Genomic DNA, 24,127 nt, shown 5'->3' with positions numbered 1-24,127 from the left:
ACCAGGACCTTCTTTAAAACTGGACCTCACTGTTTTGTTTACAGAGCTTTACTGTAGTTCTGTTATCACTGAAGAAGAAGAACCAAAAGATGCTGTAAGGTTTTCAAAAAGATAAAAAGGGGAAAATAATGTTATCCACTTCCAGAGGAAAACATTATATTTAATGTCCATGCAAACAAATCATAAATCCGCTTAGAAATCCTAGAAATAAGACGCTCCTTATTGTATAACTGCAGAACTTGCCTGAGAATAAATTAAATTTCAAAGTCATCCAGAGACATGTGGATTGTACATCTACGGGTAAAAAGCAAACAGGAACTCCTCACAGTTAGTTGGGCACAGTGAGTGGGTGTCTGGGAGAGGGCCCACAGTGGCAAACCCCCACTGTAACATATACTGAACAAAAACTGTACAGTGACAACTTCAATATCAGCATAACACTCCAACAAATTCATCACACTATAAATTACAATATTTTTAATATTCAATAGAAACTGAAAATGATGTTGTATTTACAAAAAACAGTTTATTTACCTGTTTTCTATAATCTTGCCTTAAAAGATATAGTTTGATTTACACGATTTACTAGTTTTTTTATGTATAAATGTATTATGACTTCATTAACTCCATTGATATATTCTTAACATTTAAGTTACTTTTAATTTTTAAGACAAATCCATACACTCATCAAATTACAGATTTAGATGAAACAGAAAGTTGGATAATTATTTAGAAATGGCTAAGACTGCAACAAAAAACAGATTCATAAATAATTTGAAAAGTATTCATTAGATCATCAAGTTGAAAAGTAATAAATTAAACATTTTCTGGTAGCAGCTTTTCAAATGTAAGAAGTTATTTGGTTAAATATTGCTTTTGAACAAACTTTATGAATTAATCAACGAATAAAAGTCAAAAGATAAATTTAAAAAATATATACATTAATAAATGTTTGCTAGTTGGAGCCCTGGAGCTGGCAGAGAGGGTTGTGCCTGTCCATCTCTGTGTGATGAAGTTAACCAGGTAGAAAGCATTGATTCACTAAGCAATTTAACTTTATTCCACTGAAGCTTCTAAAGAGAAATAGACACAGACGAGCAGAATGGCTATGAACTTTTTAAGGGTCTTAAGGGCCTTGAGACAAATGAGACATCGATTGCGTAAGAAGGAATGCAAGTCACAGTTTTGGTTTAAAAAAAAAAAAGCCAATTGGTAAAAAACGGAAAAACAGTTAAATCCCCTTCCAATGCATTTAGCAGACTACTGCAACTCTTCACCACATGGCTCGCTATGATTGACAGACCCTTCTAGCTGCAGAGAGCCCTACTGCGCTAAAGCAGGCTGCTATCACTGCGTTTAGTCAATCGGCTTGTCAGCGCCGCTTCTGCTCAAACTCAGCTCAGTCAGCCTTGAGTGCTGCTGAAGGTCATACATAAAAAACACAAACAGATATCGAACACCTCCTCCCCACATGAAACAAACAGAGGCACACACCACCGACAGAGCAGATCCTCGTCTGATGGGATGAGCTACCCTTGACAGCTTCAAAAAGTTCAGCTTCGCATCAGCTGCTTTGGGGATCATGTAGCAGCAACTTTCATGACAGGAGCTGAAGTCATTTTTGCAGAAAGTGTTGCAGTCTTAGCCTCTTCTCCCCCCCCCACACACACACTGGTGGAAATGATAATGAAATCTCTGGCTGAGCTTATGAAGTAAACTTTTTGACAGCACTTTATTTGCGCTCCACATAGTCCCACATCTGTTTTTCAAATGATCTTTAATGTATTTAAACACTTATGTCTATACATTTATATTCATTTATTCAATTATTTGTCATTTTAAATGTCAAATATTTTCCAGTCTTTATTCATCTGTCGAAATTTTGTGATTGCATTAAAAATGTGAGTGCAAAAAGCATGCTCTGGAAAAGTAAGCTTTTCTGTTTACTTATTTTTAAAATGTGCAGCACTTTGAGCTACATAGTCTGTATGAAATGTGCTATATAAATAAAAAATACTATTGTTATTATTATTAAAGAATGCAACATATCTCACACACACACACTGACACACACACACACACACACACACACACACACACACACACACACACACACACACACACACACACACACACACACACACACACACACACACACACACACACACACACCTGGCTCTTACAACACATTGTCTGCAGATTAACCATTGTGTTATGTTTGGGGTCCAGACTTTCCCTTCCTCTCTCGTTCTCTTTATTCCCTCCTCGCTCCCCCTAATGGACTAATGAATCTGGGATGTATCAGCCGCTCTCTCCGCTGCACAGGGACATCTGTATCATTATCGTTAGGCTCCAGGAAGACGTGAGGAATGGTTCACATCGTTAAGTGTGCTCTCCTCTCGCTGGTCCCCTGCTGGGGTCGTTAAAGAGAGAGCGAAGCACTAAAAAGCACTCTCTAAACGAACAGCGTCAACCCTCCACACACCCCCGACAGACACACACTGAGCCTGTGATTGATTACAGTCATTATATTAATCATATACAAAAATGAAACAAATGTGTGTGAGCTTGTGTGCGACTGACGGACTTCATTGTGTGTGTATCCATTAAAAAAGTTGAGGCCGGAGATGGACGAGATAGAGGCTGTGTTGCTAGGCGATAGCCAGTTAGGACTTGATTGATACTGTAAACTGAATGCGACATCGCATTAAGGGGGGAAATAAAAGTTGCTTTAAGCTGAAGCAATCATGAGTTGGACGCTGCAGAAAAGCACAGAGACAAATTAAAAGAATACAACAAAAAGTACTCAGATACTAAAAAAACACTGGCCAACCTCTCAACTTGTGGGGCTTTTATTGTTGAAAAGGCAAAGAGGTTGATGTCACTCATTGGTTTTTGGGTTACCGTTCTTTAGACCTTGAGTTCATCACCATCCTGGTTTTTTGTGCAACCTGAAGGGTTTCAAGTCTTCTTGAATACAGCATGATGTTCATTAAGTGAATTTTGGTCCCTTTTAGAGTAAAATAGATCATAAGGCGGCTAATTCTTTTAGGCAGGCCTACTCTGATTGACAGTTCACTGCCGCTACCAGAACCGTATACGGCGTCTCGACGTCACTCCTCCACATTATAAATATGGTAACTTCTGTTCACTGGTTGCAAAAAAAAACATGGCGACGGCCGTATTCCAAGATAGCTATGTTGAAATCTCTAAACTGCAGGCTTCATGACGGCAGTCAACAAATCAATGGGTGACGTCACAATGACTACGTCCACTTCTTATATAAAGTCTATGCTTCATACAGTATTATCCAAATCTAACAGCTGCATTACTTGATCCTTTTAGCCACTGTAAGTAAAAATGCTATTTAAAAAAAAGATATCAAAAGAAAGGATACAAAGTGCTTCACAGTCACAAAAGACGATAAAAAGCACTACAATGGATAAATATTGAAAACAAAGACATTATTTTTTTATAGAATCGTAACAAATTGGACCAAGGAAGCGAAGCATCAATAAAAATCCTTTGTGAATAAATTGGTCCTGAGATGAGATTCACAGAGATTGTACTTGCTATATTATGTTACAATATCTAAAACATACTATTGTATAACAGCCGGATTTTAACAGTAAGAGGTTTAGCTTGCAAGTCACACATTCAAAGGTCAGAGAGGTCAAAAGGCTGCCTCCCCTCATCTTGTACAAGATAAATCCCTTAATCGTGAGCTTTACTAGCGTGTCCTTTTAATTTAGCTTCTTCTTTTACAAAGATGTGGCTGAGTTCAGCTACAGTTGTATCCATCCACACTGGATCCTTTAAGAATACAATCATCACCACCTCAGGGCACATCTGACTTCCATTTGGGTTCATTCATATTAACGAAGCAGTGCTAAATTACCTTTGAGTGTCTATTTTAGTTATAAATAGTTCCCTCGGCTCAGCTTGCCCTTGAGCTCTTTGTCTCAGGAGACGTGGAGGAGTCCTTATACCCGGACCAGTGCAGACAAATCTTTGAGTTAGTCCACTGGGTTGAGCTTCATTTTAAGAAGGAAAATGCAGCTAAAAACTGTTTAACCCTTGGTATGCTTCTATTTAGCCGAGCACAAGCTGAATTATAGTGTATCGGCAATTTTCCTCTAGACTGGGGATACATTTCAAGAGGGCAAAGCAACCTTTAACTTTGGGAAAAGGGAGAGTTGGGAAGACAGTGGTTGTCCATGTTAAACTATAACCTTCTCTCTGTCCAATTAAGATGGAAAAGGTGAACGATGTGGTAATACAGCCTGAGTAATGAGAGAATACATTTCCTCTCGTGCACTAATACCTAAACACGGTCTTTGGCAGGCAGAGCATCACTCCTGGCTCAGAACAATCTCCATCTATGCTGTTACACGAGAGTAGGTGAGCAGTATTTGATTAAGAGATCGTCCAGGCACCTGTGTGAATACAAATGAGCGACTAAGAGACATCCTGCATGACAGCGGCCGCAGATTCAATCTACGCTGCTTCCTCGCGCCCCGTAAATCTGACAGGGAGGACTTGGACAATCTCTGCGCTCAGCTCAAGGGCACAGGCAGCTTTGGCTTTTTATTACACCTGAGAGAGTGTTTCCTCAAGCAGGGCAGGGTGAGGAAGCACACAGTGTGGGTGTCTGTCTGGGTATATATATATATATATATATATATATATATATATATATATATATATATATATATATATATATATATATATATATTCACACAAAAGTGTATGCATTGATGTGTGTATAGACATAATGACCTTGTGTTCACAATATCTTGAAATACTGTTCTTACTGGTCAGAACGCCATTGCAGATTGTATTTTCATTGAGGTTAGTAACAGTGCATTTAAAGATATAATGAATGTAACTCTGCATTGTCTATCAACATACTTATGTTGGTTTTAGAAAACATAGATATGACTATGACATAGCTCAAACTGAGAGTCAGGCTTCAGATAAATGTCCAAATTCATTCACTGCACTGTTTGGTTCTTGACTATTTTAACTAATTTGCCATGAATTCTGGGTAAATTAAGATTATTATTTCAAACTAAAACAGAGAGGCCACGACATATCGCTCGGTATATGTGTGTTTCAGCCCTTTTTCCCTTATTTAAGTACTGTAGGCAACGCCAAATAAGTGGGAACCCTGAAAATGTTTCACAATAAAAGCCTTCTTATGACAAAGATACACAGAAGTGTTGAATTTGAATAAATATGACCAAATTGAGAGGCGAAGTCCTTCCCTTTCCGGTGTCTTGTTCGAATTATATCATGAATTACACAACTGTGTATTGATTTGTCAATTCAAAAGATAATTTTGCAAGTCAAGAAAGTCTCAGTGTGTCATAGATTTGTTGTATCATTTGGTTAAGTGTGAACCCGATCAGTGAGCTACATCTCTCGACTCGCTAAATGCACGTGAACAACACGGCCGTTACCTTGGCTTGCTAGCTAGCTAGGTAACTTAGCTATGTCAATGCACAAATAAAACGTTATCTTACCTGATGTCTCTTATCCAGCAACTCTTTTTATCAGCCGGGAAGCAAAAGAACGAGCGAGAACTGTTGTTCGGATGACTACATCTAAAAAACTACAAAACACAGGCATCGAAGCTTTAGCGAGAGACGTTGCTTACACAAATTTGGGGTTTGTAGTCTTTGTAGCAACTTTCTTGATGTGAGAAATTATCTTTTGAATTGACAAACACCATATGTGTAATTCATGGTGTAATTCAAACTGGATCCCCCAAGAAATTGTCTCCCGCCATTTACTACCATACATCATTTTCCCCGAAATGATGTCCCATTGTGGTCCACCAGAACCAGCGGGACTTTGTCGCTCTATATACACTTATCTAATAAAAGCCTGCTTCAAATGAAGACCTGGTGTCCTCAGTTGAGGTAAGAATAAATAAAAAACTTCCACCATTTGAGGATTGACGGTATCTTTAAATTCTCCATAGAATTCCATGGTTCTTACTTGTAAGAATGTCATTACAGAAATCTAAAATAAACTTCAGTTTCGGCTGACGTACTAAGAGATATCATAAATGAAAGTTCTCACTATTGTCATATAAATGCAGATAGCTATAATCTGAATCCTGTCAATGCTTTATACTGTATGTTCAAACACACCTGACATTATTCAACTGTGAGCTTCATGCACTGATTGAGAGTTTGTTAGGTCCTGACTGACTGCACCAATCAGGATGTAGACCTGAAGGCTCTAACAGTTTTTGTTATGGTTGGAAGGCGACGCGTGGATTAATTACCGTCCTTCATTAATGAATTCCTTGTACTTTGCTCTTTCGCCCTCTTAAGGAAAATGGTTACTTGGCAGCCCATAAATTTGGCAGCCGTTCCCTGAGCTCCTCAGGATCTAATCAAATTATTTTCATTAGACCTGCTGAGCTGCGGTCCATTAAGGAGACTCTGACGCGTGGTTGCTAAATTTTCGGGTTCACTGCGCTCAATATATCGCATTGGGAATACAAGCATTAGTGAGTGAATGTTCTTCAGAGCAGCCGCACAGAAGCTAAAATGTTTTTCCCGCCCGTGGTACATCTCAACACTGGCATGTGTTGATTTTTGCATTAAATCATAATGAGCATATTTTGCCGGAGCCCGAGGTAAAGATAATTAAGTCTTTCATCTCTCCTGAGCTGTTAATGCACTTTTCCTCCTTTTCCCTTTTTGTCATGTTCTCCTTATGATGTAACTATGTGGCTCTTAAGTGCAACGCTTTGGAACATTTTAAGCCCAGGAGCTGGCCCATCACTTCCAGCTCACCACACGCTGGTGAATCTGTGCAAGCAGCTGGAAAACAAAGCAGCTGCCACCTGCTTGAAAGCACTTGTACATCTGCTCTGAAACTTGGCCTCCTCGTTCAGGGGCTGACGGCTGAAACACTGAGCAGCAAACGTGTTTAGACATCAGCTGAGTTAAATGAGTAGGTGATTTATCATTTAGTTGACCAACAGAAAATGAATACACACATAAGAGGTATCACAAAAGGATTTAAAGGTTAGAAAATAAAGAGGAAACATGTTTCTGCTACTATAAATAATGTTTATCAGATGCTCCTTCAATCTTTTTGTATCAAGGCTTTTTTTGCCTTTTTTCTGTCATTTTAAATAACAGGCTGTTTAAATGAAATAATTGCAAAAGGAAATCGGTCATTGGTTGGACCGGTCACAACACATTGCTTCACTTAAAGGGATCACAAGCCATTAAAAGGTTTTTTTAAAAAAAAAAGAGAAATCACTGATTTAGCTAATTCTTTATGGAAATATGTCAAATGTTCTCAGATTCCAGCCTCTCCATTGTTAAGATAAGTTCAGCAGTTTGTCTTATGTGACAGTAAATTAAACTTTGGAAAGTTGGTCAGACAAAACCAGCACATTTGGAAATTTCACTGGATGCTTTCCTTGTTTTCACACATTTTATTCACCAAATGATTGATTCATTAATTGGCCTTTGGTCCCGGGAGCCATTTTGTAATGCCACAGAAGGAAAAGCACATGTGTAAATAATAGAAATGAATGATGGCTGAATTCCATTTAGCTGCTTCAGTTTCAGGGTCGAGTGAAGCAGGAATGAGCCCTAAAACATGCCAATGAGTCAGCATTCATACTTCAGGTTCCACCGTCTCTAAATCGAAGGGTTTAGATGTCTGAAGTAAGGCCTCAGGTTGACTTAAGATGTTTGAACTTTTTGTTCTACGATATAAAACATGTCAGTAAATACTCCTATTTAGAATTTTGAAGCTTTACCGTCTTAAAAAAGGCAGTGGTTAACAAGTGACTGGTTGAGACTAATAAACCAACACACCAACTGGTTCGTCTTCACAGCCTCTTTGTGTGTACTCACAATCATGTGACCGTGGTGTAGCTCATTTATAGCCTAGCGTTAGCTTTTTCTTCTGCATGTGGTGTTCATTCATGAAGATTATCTTGCTGAACAAAACGTACCACAAACGTTTGTTTGCCACAGAGTTTATTTCTAATCCAAAATCCAGTGGGAAAATCCCATTATCTTTTTGTGGAGGGAACCAGGTTGATGCTAACTTTGAGGTTTGGCCTACAAAAATAAATCATCCCTGCAGCACTCTATGTGCATGTTGCCTCACTGTCACTGATTTTAGTTTATTAGTTTCTGTCAAAATATTAATAAAAAGGTTACATGCAAAACACACTGGTTGTATAAATAATGTATTCCGATCATAAATGAGTAAATCTAGATGTTAATATATGAGGTATAAATTATTCATTTACCAGCAGAATTGCCAACAATGCAGAAATATCCCCATCATCCTCTTATGGAAACATGTGCACAGCTCACCTGGAGCTGCTATGTGCAACCAACAACTGCAGCTCCAGTACTTTGCTCAAAGGCACTTCTGCACTGAACACACGCTCTGAACATCACAACACCACCACTCTGTTCTATTAGTCTGCAGTCAACAAATAGATTAAAATTAATGTTACGCGCTTTATGCAGCAATCTCCTGCCTGTGATCAAGTCACTGAGAAATAATTGCATTCAACACAATTCCAGCAACAACAAAAAAAAAGCACAAATTCTGGATTAAAAGGGATTTGTGTTGTCTGAATTGTTATATAATCAGCTTATTAGCTATTGCATGTAAATGTTCATCCAGTGTGATTTGCATCAATCCCCATGCCCCCATTAATTATTAAAGCTACAATAGAATATTTTACAGTGCATTTTAACATAAAATAAGGAATACTTCCCTAGAAATTTAAAACGTACATGCAAATGCTGACACATAGCGAGCAACAGAAAGGAGGAGATGCATATGTTAATGATGAAAACACTGCAAAGAAGCCTGCACACAGTTAATGTGTTTTAACAATTTATAATTATCAGCAAGAAGTGAACACTCTCTGGCAGCGGTGGAAGAAGTACTCTGATATCTGTAAGTAAAAGTAGCAATACCACAAAAAAAAATGATATTCTTTAACATGGGAAAGTTCTGCATTCAAAATCTCACACAAGTAGAAATACATCAGATGGCTACAATCAGCAAGTTGTATTTGGAGTATCAAAAGTAAAAGCACTAATAAGGCACAATGTCTCCACTCAACGTTTTACATTTATCATTTCAATCAATTTATTGCTTCATCACCAAATTATTTCAAATGTCGACTCATTTTAAATATATATTGTTTTTAATAAATACCTATGTAATGTATTGATCGAATGAATTAAACATTTATCTGATAAGTAACTAACGTTGTATCTGTCAGGAATACAACATACGCCTCTAAGATATAGTGAAGTAGACCTGAAGCCTTGCAGTCAATGGAAAAACTCAAGTTAAGTACAAGTAGTATCTTAAATTCAAATGTAAAACTGCACATTGACGCCTCATACTCACATCTGAGGTTGCGACGCCTGCCTTTATACATGGTCATGTCACACCGGGGTAAACACGCGTGAAGACTCTCAGCTTCCTTTTCTCTCCCTTAAAATAAGCCGGACTGCTCCAGCATCTCTATCTGCAGCCTCACAGCAGAGCTTTGGACCAAACCATTTGTCGAACTATCCCAGGGGCATCTGTCGCCTGAAAAACGCTCCTCTCTCTCCTCCAAAGACAGGAGCTGAATAAATCATCGGTGGAGCACAGATTGGGCATTGAGGAAATTACAACACGTTTTAAATGATCCTTCATGGGTGATAGTTTTTGGAGTATTTGACTCCAAAAAAAAGTCACTCTCTCCCCTGAAATGCAAAATTGATGTTATTCAACGTGAAGCATGAAAAATAAGAACAAGAAACCGCAAATAAATTATAATAAATCATGAAACTGCTCTACTCAACAATAGTTTCTTTATTTGTGTATAGGACCTCAGCCAACAAGGCACACTTCACCCAACTGACAAGGTTAATTAAACACCATAAGGTGTTGGATATGTACTTTTAATTAACTGGATTTCTTTCATGTTTCATTTGTTTAGTGACCTATCAATTGTTTTGAAAATACAGAAATGTACTTGCCGGAAAGTACTCAAACATAGAGACTCTAACAAACTGGATCCCACCTGTAAAATACACTTGTCTATGGCTGCAACTGACGATTACTTTAGTTGTCAATTAATCTACCTTCTCAATTCATTGTTTGGTCTCTTAAATGTCAACCATAGTGGCAATGCCTATCACAAGTTACCAGAGCTCATGGAAACTTCTTAACATCTAAAATATCTTGTTTAATGCAACAAACAGTCCCAAACCAAAATGTATTCATTTATATTGAAAACTAAGAAGAAGAAAAAAAATATTGAATAATTTAAGTTAAGTTAAATGATCAATAAAATGACTTTTATGGTCGGCTTTAATAATGCATGTTTTTGAATTGAAAAACGTAAAATCCCCTTATGTATATCAGTGAGAAAGTCCAGAAAACATGACTTCAGCGTCATCCATAGCAGCTGTTTCCACATAACACATAATACAGCACATTTTCATTCTATTGTGAGTATTCTTTCTGTACCTTAATATTCATACATATGTTGTCATATAACAATATGACTAGGTGACATTGGTGGAAACATTAACTTAATATCACCTTATAGATTTGATAGGTGAAAGCAAACAGTTGCCTCTTTAAACAAACAGCAAACACCGACGAACATTAGCATGTTAGCAAAAATGTTCAGTATTAATATCAATATTCACTCATCTGCTAAATGCTCCACTATGTTCAGCAGCTAGTTGTTAACTTGGTGCAGGAGAAAGACACAATGAGGGCAGTGAGAGCCGAGTGATAATTACAATATTACAATTACAATAACTCATTTGGACCCTTTGTTAGTAGGAAAATATTGGCTAGTGCACCAACAAAGATGGGAGCATTGAATGAGTGTTGAAGGATTCACTGGTCACATACATGTGAACATGTGCATATTACCCACTTCATACATACTATTTTACATTACGCATATGTCAATGCACACCCGGTCATGTATAATACATACATGCAAATTAATTTGCTCACAGTCGGTATGTTGTTTTTATCCGGAATCTGTTTAATCCATTTTTTCCGGTGTATAACAAGGGACACGGACTACAAATTAGAGCATACATGAAGTCTTTTCGATTTATTTTTCCTTCACAAAATGTTTATCTGTATTGTGCTCAATTATTTCATTTTTCTCTTTTTATGGAAAGATGCCTCTATCAGTACAACAGAGCTTTATTGAAGTGATGTTTTGATCTACAAACACATATACAAACAGAGTAAAGGGAATAAAAAATATATTTAAAAAAAGATGGAATTTGTACTTGCCGATAAATAATTAAAGGGAAGCAAAAAAAGAAGAGAGAAGGAAAAAATGTGTATTAAAATTTTTTAAATTATGATTCAGACTCTTATGTAAAAAATATAGTAATCCTGTTTCATATTCAAGGTTCGTCCTTTAAAATATAACCTGCATTTTTCTCCATTTTAAGCATGCAGAGAAATACAGTTTGACCTCACTATTTCAAAAAGCCTTTTTCCATTGGAATGACAAATCAGCTTCCTTTGTGACTGTCTCCCATCTCTCTCTCGCTCTCTTTTTTAAATTTAATTTTAAGTGGATGAGCTGTGGACTTTAGAGACGGACTGAAGAAGCACATCTTCGGGGCTCTGCCTGTGATTCCCCAGCTGTTACAGCACCAGGGCTCTGCTGTAGATGAAGACTTGTAATTGTAATATCTAATTACACTGACAAGGGGTTTGCAGCTGTCTCACTCACAGCCTGATGTCTTAATGGTCCCCAGCTTCTTTGTTCCCAATAAGAAAAGACCAGAAACTAAAAGCTCATGAAAGATGGAGGCCGAGTTTGACGGATTCATGGCTTCAAGGACAATCAAACGGCCAATGTCCTCGCTTTGACTTCTTTGAAGAAATTTTAAAAATGCATCTCAGTTTTTTTGACGCATGGACTAAAACACGCTCTATGTTCTTGGTTTACTGGGATTTATTTAAGGAGGTTATTCCAGGATAATATTGAAACTAATTTAAATCGACATTAGTAATCTTTGTCATATCTCATTACAAAACAGTCCATGTGACAAAAGTTTCCAAGCTGCTTTGTACGACTATGAAAACAGCAAAGAAAACCACTGAAAAGCAGCTTTTAACGTCATAAAAATGTAGTTGGATATTCTGCACAGGATGCAGGCGAGCCCTGCATGAGTTTGACTAGAGAGGATAAGAATGAGTCCCACATGCTGAGGGGCTGAATAAGATGTCCTCGTTTTGGTGGGGTCGCTCTCACTGATATTCTTTCAGCACCATCTAGTGTTCATGCAGATGGAAAAGTCATGAATGCATGAAAAGTGAAGCCTGATAGAACTGTCTGATACACAGAAGCATAAATCCATATTTCAGAGGAAACATGATCACTTTTAGATTATAATTTATTGTATAATATATCATTATCAAATTAACATTAACAATCCAACAGCTCATACTTAAAAGGAACAGTGGGTAGATTTAGGGGGATTTATTGGTGAAACTAAGAATCGTTATGTTTTCCATCATATCTACATAGGGAGCAAGTCCTCTTCACGGAGTTCACCATGTTGCACCTCCATGTTTCTAAAGTAGCCCAGTAAGGACAAACCAAACACCGGCTCTAGAAAGAGCCTTTTGTGTGTTTGTACACTACCTGAAGGCCAGCGTGGCTCTCTGACACGCTTGAGGAAAGGTAGTGGTGAGTGGAGCGGTGTTCAATGTGATGCAATCTGCAACCTCACCACTAGATGTAATGAAATCAATGCTCCTTTAACTGCATTGAATCTATATCGTTATTGTAACATTAATTGTTTAAGTCTCACTGTGTTCCCTTATCAAACATTTTACATATTTTTTACAAAAAAGAAACAAATGAAGCCAGATATTTAAGACTGTTTTGACAGACAGATCTGAAGTAGATGGTTCACTTTTATGAAATAAAGACACTTTTACCAACAACTGTCAAAAATGAAGTTGTTTTTTTCTTCACTCTTTCAGCTTTATAACCTATTTTCTAAGAATTAATCACAGGGCAAATCAGCCTTATGCAACCTACAGTTCCTGAACACAAATGAAAAAGACCCCAGAACACCTTAGATTCATAAAGGTGTTCTGCAGCTTTTCCACCACAGAGAGGCGCTCAAAGACCACCAGACAGCAGTCGCACGTAAAAGCTCCTACACACTTTGAACCAGGGAAAGCATACATGATCACACCAACCTCTGATTAAAAACAATGACCCTTACAGTCCTTAAATCCTATTGATTTAGTGATACATATATGTCCAGATTATAGCCACAAAAGCAGAAATGCTGAGCTGGTGAAACAAGAATGAAACCCTCCGCTCTGCTTTTCATGACCAGCTGACATCTTCATCAGGATCTAAGTAGCTGCTGTCTGAGGCCAACCGGCGGTGTGATTGAATGTCACTTTTATTTTCATGAACTACATAAAGTCATTGTGTCGGCACTCCAGTCATGTCTGAAGGAATTAAATTGAGTAAATCAATCGCTGGAGCTTTTGCATCTCGCGTGTATTGAATCTATTCGAGCGTGGGACATTCTGGTAACTCAAGCTGCGTACTGTGAACTCAGGACATTACAGGTTTGAATCTGACCCTTTGACCCCTCCGGTCACATGTCATAGCTTCACACTTCTGTCTCCTCCATGTGATTTCATAAAATAGGAGAAAAATATCAAGGATTCATATCTTTTTCCGGCTGCGCCCACCTCTCTGCAATATAGTTCCTAATCAAATATAGAGTTCATGTTTAAAAGATGATGTTGGAAGGGTTAAGTTTCACGGTGGCAGCAGAATAAAGGCAGAAAAGATGATTACCAAAGCAGAGAAAGACGTTATTATAGTCACCTTTAGTATACCTCTGACACCCGTGGTGCATTGCTAATACACCGAATTTATTGTGTGTGTGTGCGTGCGTGTGTGTGTGTGTGTGCACAGGCGCTCAGTGTTTACAAGGACACTATGAAGAGCAGTCAGTGGAGCTGCAATACGCCACGCTGTGCAAAGGAATAATTCACTTTTACTGCTGTATGCAGCCTTTGTTCACGACACACATGTTCACCTGAGATCTTCTCAGCTAGACGTTCTTTCCTTTCTCTCAGGAAATCGTGGTGTTCAGGAAATGCATAACCGTGCTTTGGGTTGTGAGTTTGCATAACAATGAGAGGAGCATCTCTAAGTGGATTCAACGATGCAGACAGGACAAGACGGACGGGAAGTGGATTTGTTTTGACAGCAGTGTGAATGTTTAGGTGGTTTGGTGACCTAAAGAACTAAGGTATTCAGTATTTTCAATCAGTAATCAGTTCCAATAAATGAACATATTTCTTTACCGATGGCCTTATTATTACCCACATTTCTGGCCATCATTTATAACATAGCACGTATTGACACCGATGTGAAATGACAACGCATTCATTGTGCAAAACTAAATAAAGAAGACAGTTTTCAGGATCACAAACTCGACCCTTTGACGCTTAAAGAAATAAGACTTTCTTCCTGAGCATTAGATGAGAAGATTGATACCACTCTCATGCGGTTGGCTAAGCATAAAGAGTAGAAAAAGGTTTTAAAAGTCTGCCAACCACCACCTCTAAAGCTAACTAATTAACATGTCACATCTTGTTTGTTTATTTCAAACACAAACAAAAATTTGAAAATGACAAGATGTGGTTTAAAGGGTAGCTACGTGCAATTGTTATTTTTATTAACCCATAGTGGCCGGATAAATCTGGGGGGGGCTGGAATCTGTCATTAGGCGAAGGCAGGGTACACCCTGGACAGGTCACCAAACTATCGTAGGGCTGAATTATTCCTTTAAAGGATAATTCCACTTTATGTCAACTTGGGCTTCATTTTCTTCTTTTGTTCTAGTTTTATTTCCAGTTTATTTTAGAGACAGAACTGGCTCCTCTTTTTCCTCATAACCTTTCAAACAAGCCAACGGTGCAGCCAGATTATTTAAATTTAAAGTCACATACCTGAAATGTGATCAATAATCTCTCATTGAACAGGAGAATTGTGTGAGCAAAACCATGGGAATACCGTTGGTCAAAGTTGAACCAGGAGCTCGGTCTGTTAACTGAGATGGATGTTTGTAACGGCTAGTTTGGGTCATAATATAACTGCTGCTTCATTTTTCCCAAATAAGTTTGGCTTGTATTGGCTTTTGTTTGAAACCTAATTGTCTGTCTGTTTGTATCTTTTGCTCCATTAGGGCTAATTTGAATGTCGCCAGGTTTCAATGAGCAATGTTATTATGACCAATTATTACTGCTAAAACTACCCAGACAACATCTGAGTTGGCTCAGGCCACTCAGTTTTGTTTCACTAAAAGAGTATCACTCATAAAGTTCTACAAAAATACAGATAATTCTTGAGACACGTGATTTTACACCAAATTGCTGTGAATATAACTCCACCTTGGACTTTTACCACTGCAATATGTAATTTCACAGCCCAAAAACGCATGAAACTGTCTGAACAAACACAGGGTGGCATTACAGACGTGACCCTACGGAGCTCTTATTCATTTCTAATGAGAGAGAAGAGGGCTCGGGTAGGTCTTTTGTTTTGTGGCCTAATCAATAAGTAATATAAGGAAGATTTACACGGATCCACTCAATGCCCATGAGGACCAGGATCTGTATGTTTCCTCCTTGTTGCTGTCTGTATGTCTGACTGTGTTATCTGTACGTTCAAGCTTAACCCTGAAATATGCTTTCTGTATCTTAGCATCTTTGCACCGGCTGTACCTCTCTATTTCAAATGTTTTTTTATGGTTTTGCTGATCAAATTCAAGCTCGCCATCAAAAAAAAAAATCACAGAACTTCCACCCGCAAACACCATGAACTAGATGGCAGCTTGAGGTCTTCAGGCAAAATTGATTAGATATAAGAGTTTTAAATAAAATGCTAGAAAGTTTCAAACTGACTAAACCTGTTTCATATTTCTAATCTTAAACCTCTTTTTATATGGATTTGCTTTTATGAAATTATCTATTGTTATTGGTATTGACCCCTTTCTTTTATGTCTTGTTTTTATATATACACCTAGTTTTCATTGCTTATCCAATTCAAATTTTACGTGCGTTGTATACAGTGCTTTGTTTTGTAATAAGCAAGGTTTTGTAAAATGATTAGATTTCATTGGTTTGAACAGAACATGTGTGAAGATGAAACATGAAGGTGTCTCTAACACCGTAATGCAAGCAAAGGTCCACTCTCTTTTGTATTTTCTTTTATAAATGTGTGTTACAGTGTCTCTTGAGAGTGCAACATGTAAATCAGCCAGCAGATTAGTGTATGAATGTTTTAAAAGTGATAATAAAATGCTAGGGAACAGTAATCCAAGTTAGTGTCCATCTAACAGACTGGAAACAACCTGGAAGAGAAAAGTCTCCTCTTATGGTGAAAGTCCAGGAGGTTGAATAAAGCACAATGTTATATAGTGTAGTTCTCTCTTATGTATAAAATCTATATACTTTAATCAGAATTTAATGATGAACATTTGAACAGCATTACCTAGTGACTGTCCGGCGATGACCCTGGCGTTCTCCCCGGCAACGGCCGCCCTGGCGTTCCTCTCGCTGGCGTACTGAACGAAGGCGTAGCCCTTGTGGACCGAGCAGCCCACGATCTTGCCGTATTTGGCGAAGATGGTCTCGATGTCGCCCTTGGTTACCACGGCCGTGTTGAGGTTGCCGATGAAGACGCGGGAGTTGAGGGAGCGCGGGTCATTCTTGTTGGTCACGTTGCTGGTCTGGGTCTTCCCAGTCATCCTAGTCCTGCAGCACTGCCTGCTGGGAGACACAGTTGCACACTGCTCAGAAAGCCAGGAAGGTTAGACTGTGGAGGTTACTCACAGAAAGCCAAACGGTGGGATGTAAACACCAGGCAGAGCTGAAAGCATATGTTGTAGATAATAACAGCTTTCTACGGGCTCAGAAAACTACGTCTTTGCTTTCATAAATCTATTTAAAGCCGGCTAAATGGTCTTAATATGCCCTGAAAGGCATTTTGAGATACGCTACAAGATTTTTTACCCAACAGCTTCAATGATCACAGCAAAGGCCTGATTCATGTGATCATTGTTTTCTTATGAGATTCAAAGACGAAATTGAAAACCAGAATGCTTCAATATCAGTGTATCATCTAGGGCACGCTTACTTAAATTTTCAATTATTCTGTAATTAATTTTGCTTTTTCAGTTAATCATTTGGTCCATGGAAAGGCAGACAACAGTGAAACGTGTCCGTCACAGTTTCCCAAAACCTGATGACTTTAAATTAGAGCTGCAACCAATGATAATGTAATTTATTGATTATTTTCTTGATTAATCGTTCAGTCTTTAAAGCATCAGAGTCTGAGGTGACGTCTTCAAATTTAGTGTTTTGTTTGGCCAACTGACTAAAACCCAAAGATCTTCAGTTAACTATATTATTAAAGAGGGAAAAAGCATTTATCAAAATAGTTTTCTGTCAATCGCCTACATGATTAATTTACATATTGTTGCAGCTTTACCTAAAATTACTGGTTTTGTCTGACAAACAATCTAAAACCCAACGAAATACCATTAACTATGATAGAGAACAAAGCAATTATGCTAATGTTCACTTGTCAGAAGCAAGAACCAGTGAATTAAGGACGTTTTTGCAACATAAAAACAAAAACAAGACTTAACAGTTACTCAATTATTTAAAAAAGTGTTTTTCTCACCTAATAAATTATTTGGTAATTGGCTATCCAATTGTCTCCACCTGTTCTTTACACCCTGAGCCCGAGTCTATGTTAACATGGAGGCGAGAACTGAAAGCTTTCTGCAGGAGGTGAGAGGAACTCTGACATGGCAGCTGTGTTTAAAACATGTGAATCCCACAATTCTCACTATATTTGAGAACTCAGTGTTCCCACATTAGAAAAATAGATGGAAGCCACAAGAGTCTTCACTCGCTGTTTCACCTCAATTTTTTCCTTTCTGAGTTCCCTCCACGTGCAATGCCTTTGTAAAGTCTGAGAAGGATAAGAATAGCCTAAATGGTATTGTGGAAGTCTGCTCCAAGATGATTGGAGCCCAGAAAAGAGACTTGTGTTCCCTGTAGGAGAAACAGGTGGTCCAAAGAGCAAAAAGAATTATCCGCCAATCTGACTTTGCTCTGTCGAGTGAATTCACTGTAATGCCCCGAGGCTGGTGTTACTATGTGTTCCTTAGGGGAACACACTAAGTCCTTCATCATATCAGGCTACTAAACCCAGACTGCAGTCATTTATTTTGAAAAGAGAGAAATAAAGAAAGAGGAGTTTCATAAAGATATCACACAAACCGTTGTATGAGGATACGTTCTTGTAGTACCTTGTCATGTTTTAGATGACTATGAGATAGTCCTCCTCTATATATCTCACATGGTGTCGTTTTATAACTTTCTTTATGAGGAAAAAGGTAAAGTTTCCAATTTTTCTTTTTTTTAAAGCGAAGATCAGAGAAAAGTTAATCATCTCTAGATTCTGTCAGATTTTTGGAGGGGCCCGACCCTTAGATTTGGAGTCACTTGACTAAACTATCTACATTAACTGTTAAAACCTGCTTTACCTCCAGATACAATAGGAAATACTGTTAACCCAGTGATGTATCAATATTAATAATCTAAAAATGTCATATATTATAAAATATAAGGCACATGAGACATTTTATTGTAGAACAAGTTTACTTTTGATACTTTAAGCATATTTTGCTAATTGAGTAGAGTTTTTAATTCAGGACTTTTTGTTGTGTTGGTACTTTTACTTAAGTAAAGAATTGGAATACTTCTTCCACAATTAACGATTGTATTAACGACACACACAGTGACAGCTTCTTTCTATTCTGTCGAACAGAAACCAGGTCAACAGAAAGGAAAAAAAAGATTGAGCTGGACACAAATTAATTACAACCTCCCTGCAGGCTGCACTGTTTGTTCGCATAATGCTACAGTCCTCTGGAGGATCAGGAAATGTCACCATGGCAATACATTTAGCACTTCCACTCAGAGATGACTGAAGTGCCTCTCAGGTTGTTGCTTCTTTGAGTTCCATGTTGGTGGTAATTTGTGAGCGTGTACCCGTCCACAATGAGGCTTTTAGACCCAGATTCAGCAAACTGTACACACATCATGATCACGGCTCAGCAGTAAGCACTGACACCACATAAAAAAAGATTGTGCTTTATCTTTGAGTTGGAACAATTAATAGATAAATTGATCAAATTAAAATCAATATGCTATCTATCCTATTCTATTATAATAGCTACTTTTTAAAATATTTTAAAGCTTCTTTCTCTGATTCCAGGTTAAAAAATGGGAGTTTTTGCTCCATTTTTTGTTTTATGAGATTGTAAACTGCATATGTTTGGAGGTTTGGGGAAAACAAGCAGTTTGTCTTATTTATTTGACATTTTATTGACTTAAATTGTGGTTTACATTTAATCTTAATGACCTCGAAGGTTTTCCTGAGGTGTTCCAGATTAGGGCTGTAGCTATTGATTATCTTCTTTATCAGTTCAGTTTAATTCAGTCTAGGTTATATAAAAAGCAGCAAGTCATCCCATTTGAGTTTTGTTTGCTTGAAAAACAAACAAACCTGGAACAGTTATTTGGCGATCGAAAAAGTTTAGAATTAATTTTCTGTTGATTGATCAATGGTTTAATTGACAAATCTTGTCATGTCTATTCTAATTTCATCATAAGACATGCAGCTCAGGTGAAAAGCAGACTCTACTTGTGAATGTATTTCGATCTGTGAATGAGGCTTGAATACAAATCAGTATGGGGAGAGGATGGAGAGATGTAATGATATGTACAGGGTTTTCTCTAAACATGTATCTCACACATCCTGACACACACAAATACACAAACACATACGTACAATAATACTTCTTGCAGTCAGGAACACTTCCCAGCACAATTTTCCCATCCTACCTGTTCACTTCCTTTCCTAAACCTTACATAATACTCCCTAAATCTCCCTTTGCTCCTCACAGAATGGACGGTAATTTAACACTGCGAGTCCCATTAAGTGGCGATGTCATCTGGAGTTAATTACCTTAAGTATCAACAGAATGAGGGTCCTTAAAAGCACACCAGTCAATCCAATCAAATCCGATTCAGTCCATCTTTAGCTTTGAATAAACCTTACAGCTCCGGCGCCTTACCCAACCCGCTGAGTGACTGATGGATGTGAAGTGCACTGAATGGCCTCTTTTAAGGCTAATGCACAGAGGTGAGGCCATTAAAGGGTTGATTAAGCAAGCAAGAGCACATTTTTAGGCAGATTTAATATCAGAAAATGTGATTTCCCTAATTTAAGCCCATTGAGCGAGGTTATGGTGCTAAATGAAAGCATTGGATTTTTCCTCATTAATGGCAGAAGAGCAAAAGAAAAAAGTTATTTTATATGAGTTGAAAGAGTTAAAATCAGAGAAATATGGCTGACACCTTCAGTAAAGTGAAAATAAGCACACAGACTAAAAAGGGCCACTCAGCATTTTACCAACCAGCAACTACACTCAAGATGTATTCTTACATATTTCGTTATTAGATTAACCATAAATAAACAGCATTTAGTAAAAGAAAAACCTTGTAAGGTATTATTTATTAAGAGTTTAACACTCATTAAAGGGTTGTGTGGCTGTTGTTTGATAAGATTTGATTGGCAGCGACCAAACAACCCACCAACTGATGCTAAACTCTGATTGGTGCATTGAAGTGTGTGACATAAGCTTTTTTAAATTGAGCCCCAGTAGCTTTAAGCCAATGGTATGAGCATATGAAGAAGAAATACAGAAATATCTCAGGTGAAATTGTACATTAAGTTTGAAGTTACTGCAAACAGCCTGTTAGCGCAGCTTAGCATAGCAAAGACTGGAAACAGCTAAGCCAATCATTTCCACTTGTTGTCCTAAACTAACTGTCTCCTGGCTTCAGTTTGATACTTAAAGGAACACTTCATCCATAAAACAACCATATCTACAGTATATCAATTACTCACCTCGAGTTACCTTGGATTCTTGATGATAGCTCTGCTGAAAGCGGTGTGCATACGCCAACATTTACTTCAATTCATCAAGACCTTTCTCCGTTTTTGTACAAAAACAAAGAATTCAAGGTAAGTTATTGATTTACAAATGGTTGTTTTCTGTGTGAAGTTTTCCTTCAAACACAGACATGAGGGACGCATCGATCTTCTCATCTAAATCTCAGTACAAAAGCAAATCAGTGTTTTCCACCTATTGCTTTACGTATGTGAGCATGTGTAAAAGTGAAAGGATTTTTACTTTCACTGTTCACCTAAATTTCACTTTAAGCAGTTTGATAAGACTCATTGTGCCACAGTGTTAAAGATTAAAATAATTATTAGAACAAGCCTTTCAAAAGCCTGAAGACCCAAAGCAGCTATGCACCAGAAATACACAGTAAACTACTTTTAACGGGTCTCTATCTGTTTGAATTTCAAGGCTGACGCAAACTTGCTTATTGACATAAGACATTAGCCCGACTAAGAGTCTTCCTCAAAACCTGTAAACTTGTCAAACTTCTCTTACTACTGTAACTCAGGCCCCAAATAACTTCAGGCTACAGCTGGTAGACAATTACAACTACAGGCCACGTATGTCGTGTTATTGCAGCTTTCAGTCTCTCTTTCTCCACATGCATCACCTGACATTAACATCCCAGAGATCCTCCAGCAGAAGCCTATTTTGTCAATTGCCTTCAATTACATGTTTTTAATTAAAAAAGATAAATGGTGGCAAGAGTGAGTTGCACATTATTCCTAGCATACTCAAAATGGCAAAAAAAGACTTGATTCATTTACAATATTCATGAGCCTCTAGGATCCTCAAAGCCTTTTAAGAAGAACATGTGGCACAACTGCTGGCAAACGCTGGTGGAGAAATAACCCAAGCCAGAAAACACACTCACACTGAATTCAAATCAGCCTGATGGGCACGACAGGAAGAAAGAGAGCGGTTTGGATTCACCCTGGCACGCTTAACGCTCCAGAAATGAATGCTAAATAACATCTTCATGCATCAGTGAAGCTGTGAACGCATCCCAACTCATCACTGGCATGTTGTGTTTGTCTGTTAAGAGTCTGTAAAATTTCTTAGAAAAGCAAAGCTGTGCTTGACAGTGATGCTTTTTCTTCAGGGCATCCCACCGCGTTGCGGAGGTTCCAAGTTTAAGTATTTCATGGATCCTCTTTGGTCCCTTCACACCGACTGTCAGGGGCTTCAGAGACTGAATTCTCATGAGATAAAGAAGCGAGGAACTGGTGAAAGTAATCATTTTAGCACTTCCTCTCTCCCTGATCTCTCCTCACTGACTGGCGCTCTCGTCAGAGAAAGAGATGAAAACTCCTCATTCAATATGACACACACATATGGGATGTGAAGGATGGATTCAGGCCACACTCACTAGCCGCTGCTCGAATGTTGCATTGCAGCATTTTATCTTCAGCGATTTGACAGCGTAGCATCTAACCTCAACTGTCGCCAACCGATGAAAAAGAGTTGTATTTAGATACGCAACTCTCTGCCTTATCAGGCTAAGGAGAAAGACCTCTTTCGAACTCACTCAAAACTTTTAGTACCTCCCTAGAAGAAATATGTCTGCATAAGAGAATGTATGTGTCTATAATAAGCCAGTGATTTTTCTTTTTTGCCTCTTTTGAATGACAGCCAAACACATTACAAGGGAATAAATGTGGACTGAAATCTAATTACATTTTTATTCAGTCTAAATTTACGAACTACGCTGCGGTGCAGGTCTGGGTTATTTCCCCTCTTTCTGCTGTTATGTGAGAACATATGCAGCATAAAATGGGAGGATTTATCAAAATGCTGCTGTGAATACCATAAAAGCTGAAAAAGGTGCTAAAATCATTCAACGACAGAGACTCTGGGAGATTTTACAGCCAGATTAATGATTATAGCTGACCTGACTGCTAGAATTCAGTTAATAGTCAGTTGTAGACAAAGAAAGAACTTTCAGTATAACAAAAGTAAAAAGACAAAATAAAATGCTCACAGTAATCACATAATATTCAATTAAAATTGCGTGAAGAGTTGAGGGTCAAACTGCATAGTGTCTAAATGGTATTTAACCACAGAACATAATGAATTAAACTCTGAGAAATGGCCAAAAAAGAGCATTGTACAGATTTTTGAGAGTTGACTCACAGTGGCTGTGTAATAATTGACTTTCTTGCAGAAAGAAAAGAAGATTAAAACAACTCTTCACAATGTCTGTGTGCTAAATGAAGCGAGAGGAGCACTTTATCTGTTACCATACATGAAGCATTGGGAAACAGCTAGCTTACATGTAGCTCTGTCCAAAGGTGAAACATCCACCTAAGCACCTCTAAAGCTCTCAAATTAACAATTCATGTCCCATTTATCTTACAAAATGCATTTTAAAATCAACAAGTTTTGTTTTACGGGGACAGAGACAAGCTAACTGCTATGTTTCCCAATGCTTCCAGATCTTTATGACAATGCTAAACCAAGCTAAGCTAAGCTAACGGTCCTCTGGCTGTGGCTTCATGTTTAATAGACGGAGTAGTTGTATCAATATATACTGTATATATATATATATATATATATATATATATATATATATATATATATATATATATATATTTTTTTATGTGATACAGCCAAACACAATACAAAGAAATACTTGTGGACTGAAATCTAATTACATTATTATCAGAGGAGGCTGGTCCAGAAAGGCAGAGGAAATTGCTCCTCCTCCAAGAGAACAATCAAAATGTTAAAAACAAAAAGCGTATGTTGAGATAAACCATTTCAAATACTGATTAAAAGGCTTCAAAGGCGACAGGCAAGAATGTGGTCGGGGATGGCAAAGGGGCCTAGCTAGCTCGCTAGCAGAATTGATGGCCATGTTGGTTACGTAGCCTAAATTGTGCAAGACAATATACTCCGCTCACCCGGGGCTGGAACATGGTATAGGAAAGTAAGAAAGCAGAGATAACCCCAAACCAGCTGAGTCCTACTGGAGTGTCAGC

The 24,127-nt window shown here is 38.0% G+C and overlaps 1 protein-coding gene across 1 annotated transcript in view; it reads right to left on the bottom strand.

The window, feature by feature from the left end:
- Positions 1-22,644, bottom strand: part of ralyl (RALY RNA binding protein like) — a 29,474-nt gene extending 6,830 nt beyond the window's left edge. The window contains exons 1-2 of the mRNA XM_054596405.1: positions 22,625-22,644; positions 16,592-16,848 (exon numbers count right to left, since the gene is read on the bottom strand). Coding sequence (XP_054452380.1) covers positions 16,592-16,847 — 256 coding nt within the window. The 5' untranslated portion in view covers position 16,848; positions 22,625-22,644. The remainder of the gene's footprint in view (positions 1-16,591; positions 16,849-22,624) is intronic.
- Between the last annotated feature and the right edge of the window lie 1,483 nt (positions 22,645-24,127).

This window comes from Anoplopoma fimbria, chromosome 3 (assembly GCF_027596085.1).
Source record: "Anoplopoma fimbria isolate UVic2021 breed Golden Eagle Sablefish chromosome 3, Afim_UVic_2022, whole genome shotgun sequence".
In the NCBI taxonomy this organism is placed as follows: domain Eukaryota; kingdom Metazoa; phylum Chordata; class Actinopteri; order Perciformes; family Anoplopomatidae; genus Anoplopoma; species Anoplopoma fimbria.
The sequence above is the reverse complement of the archived record's forward strand: the minus strand, read 5'-3'. Positions and strand labels throughout refer to the sequence as shown.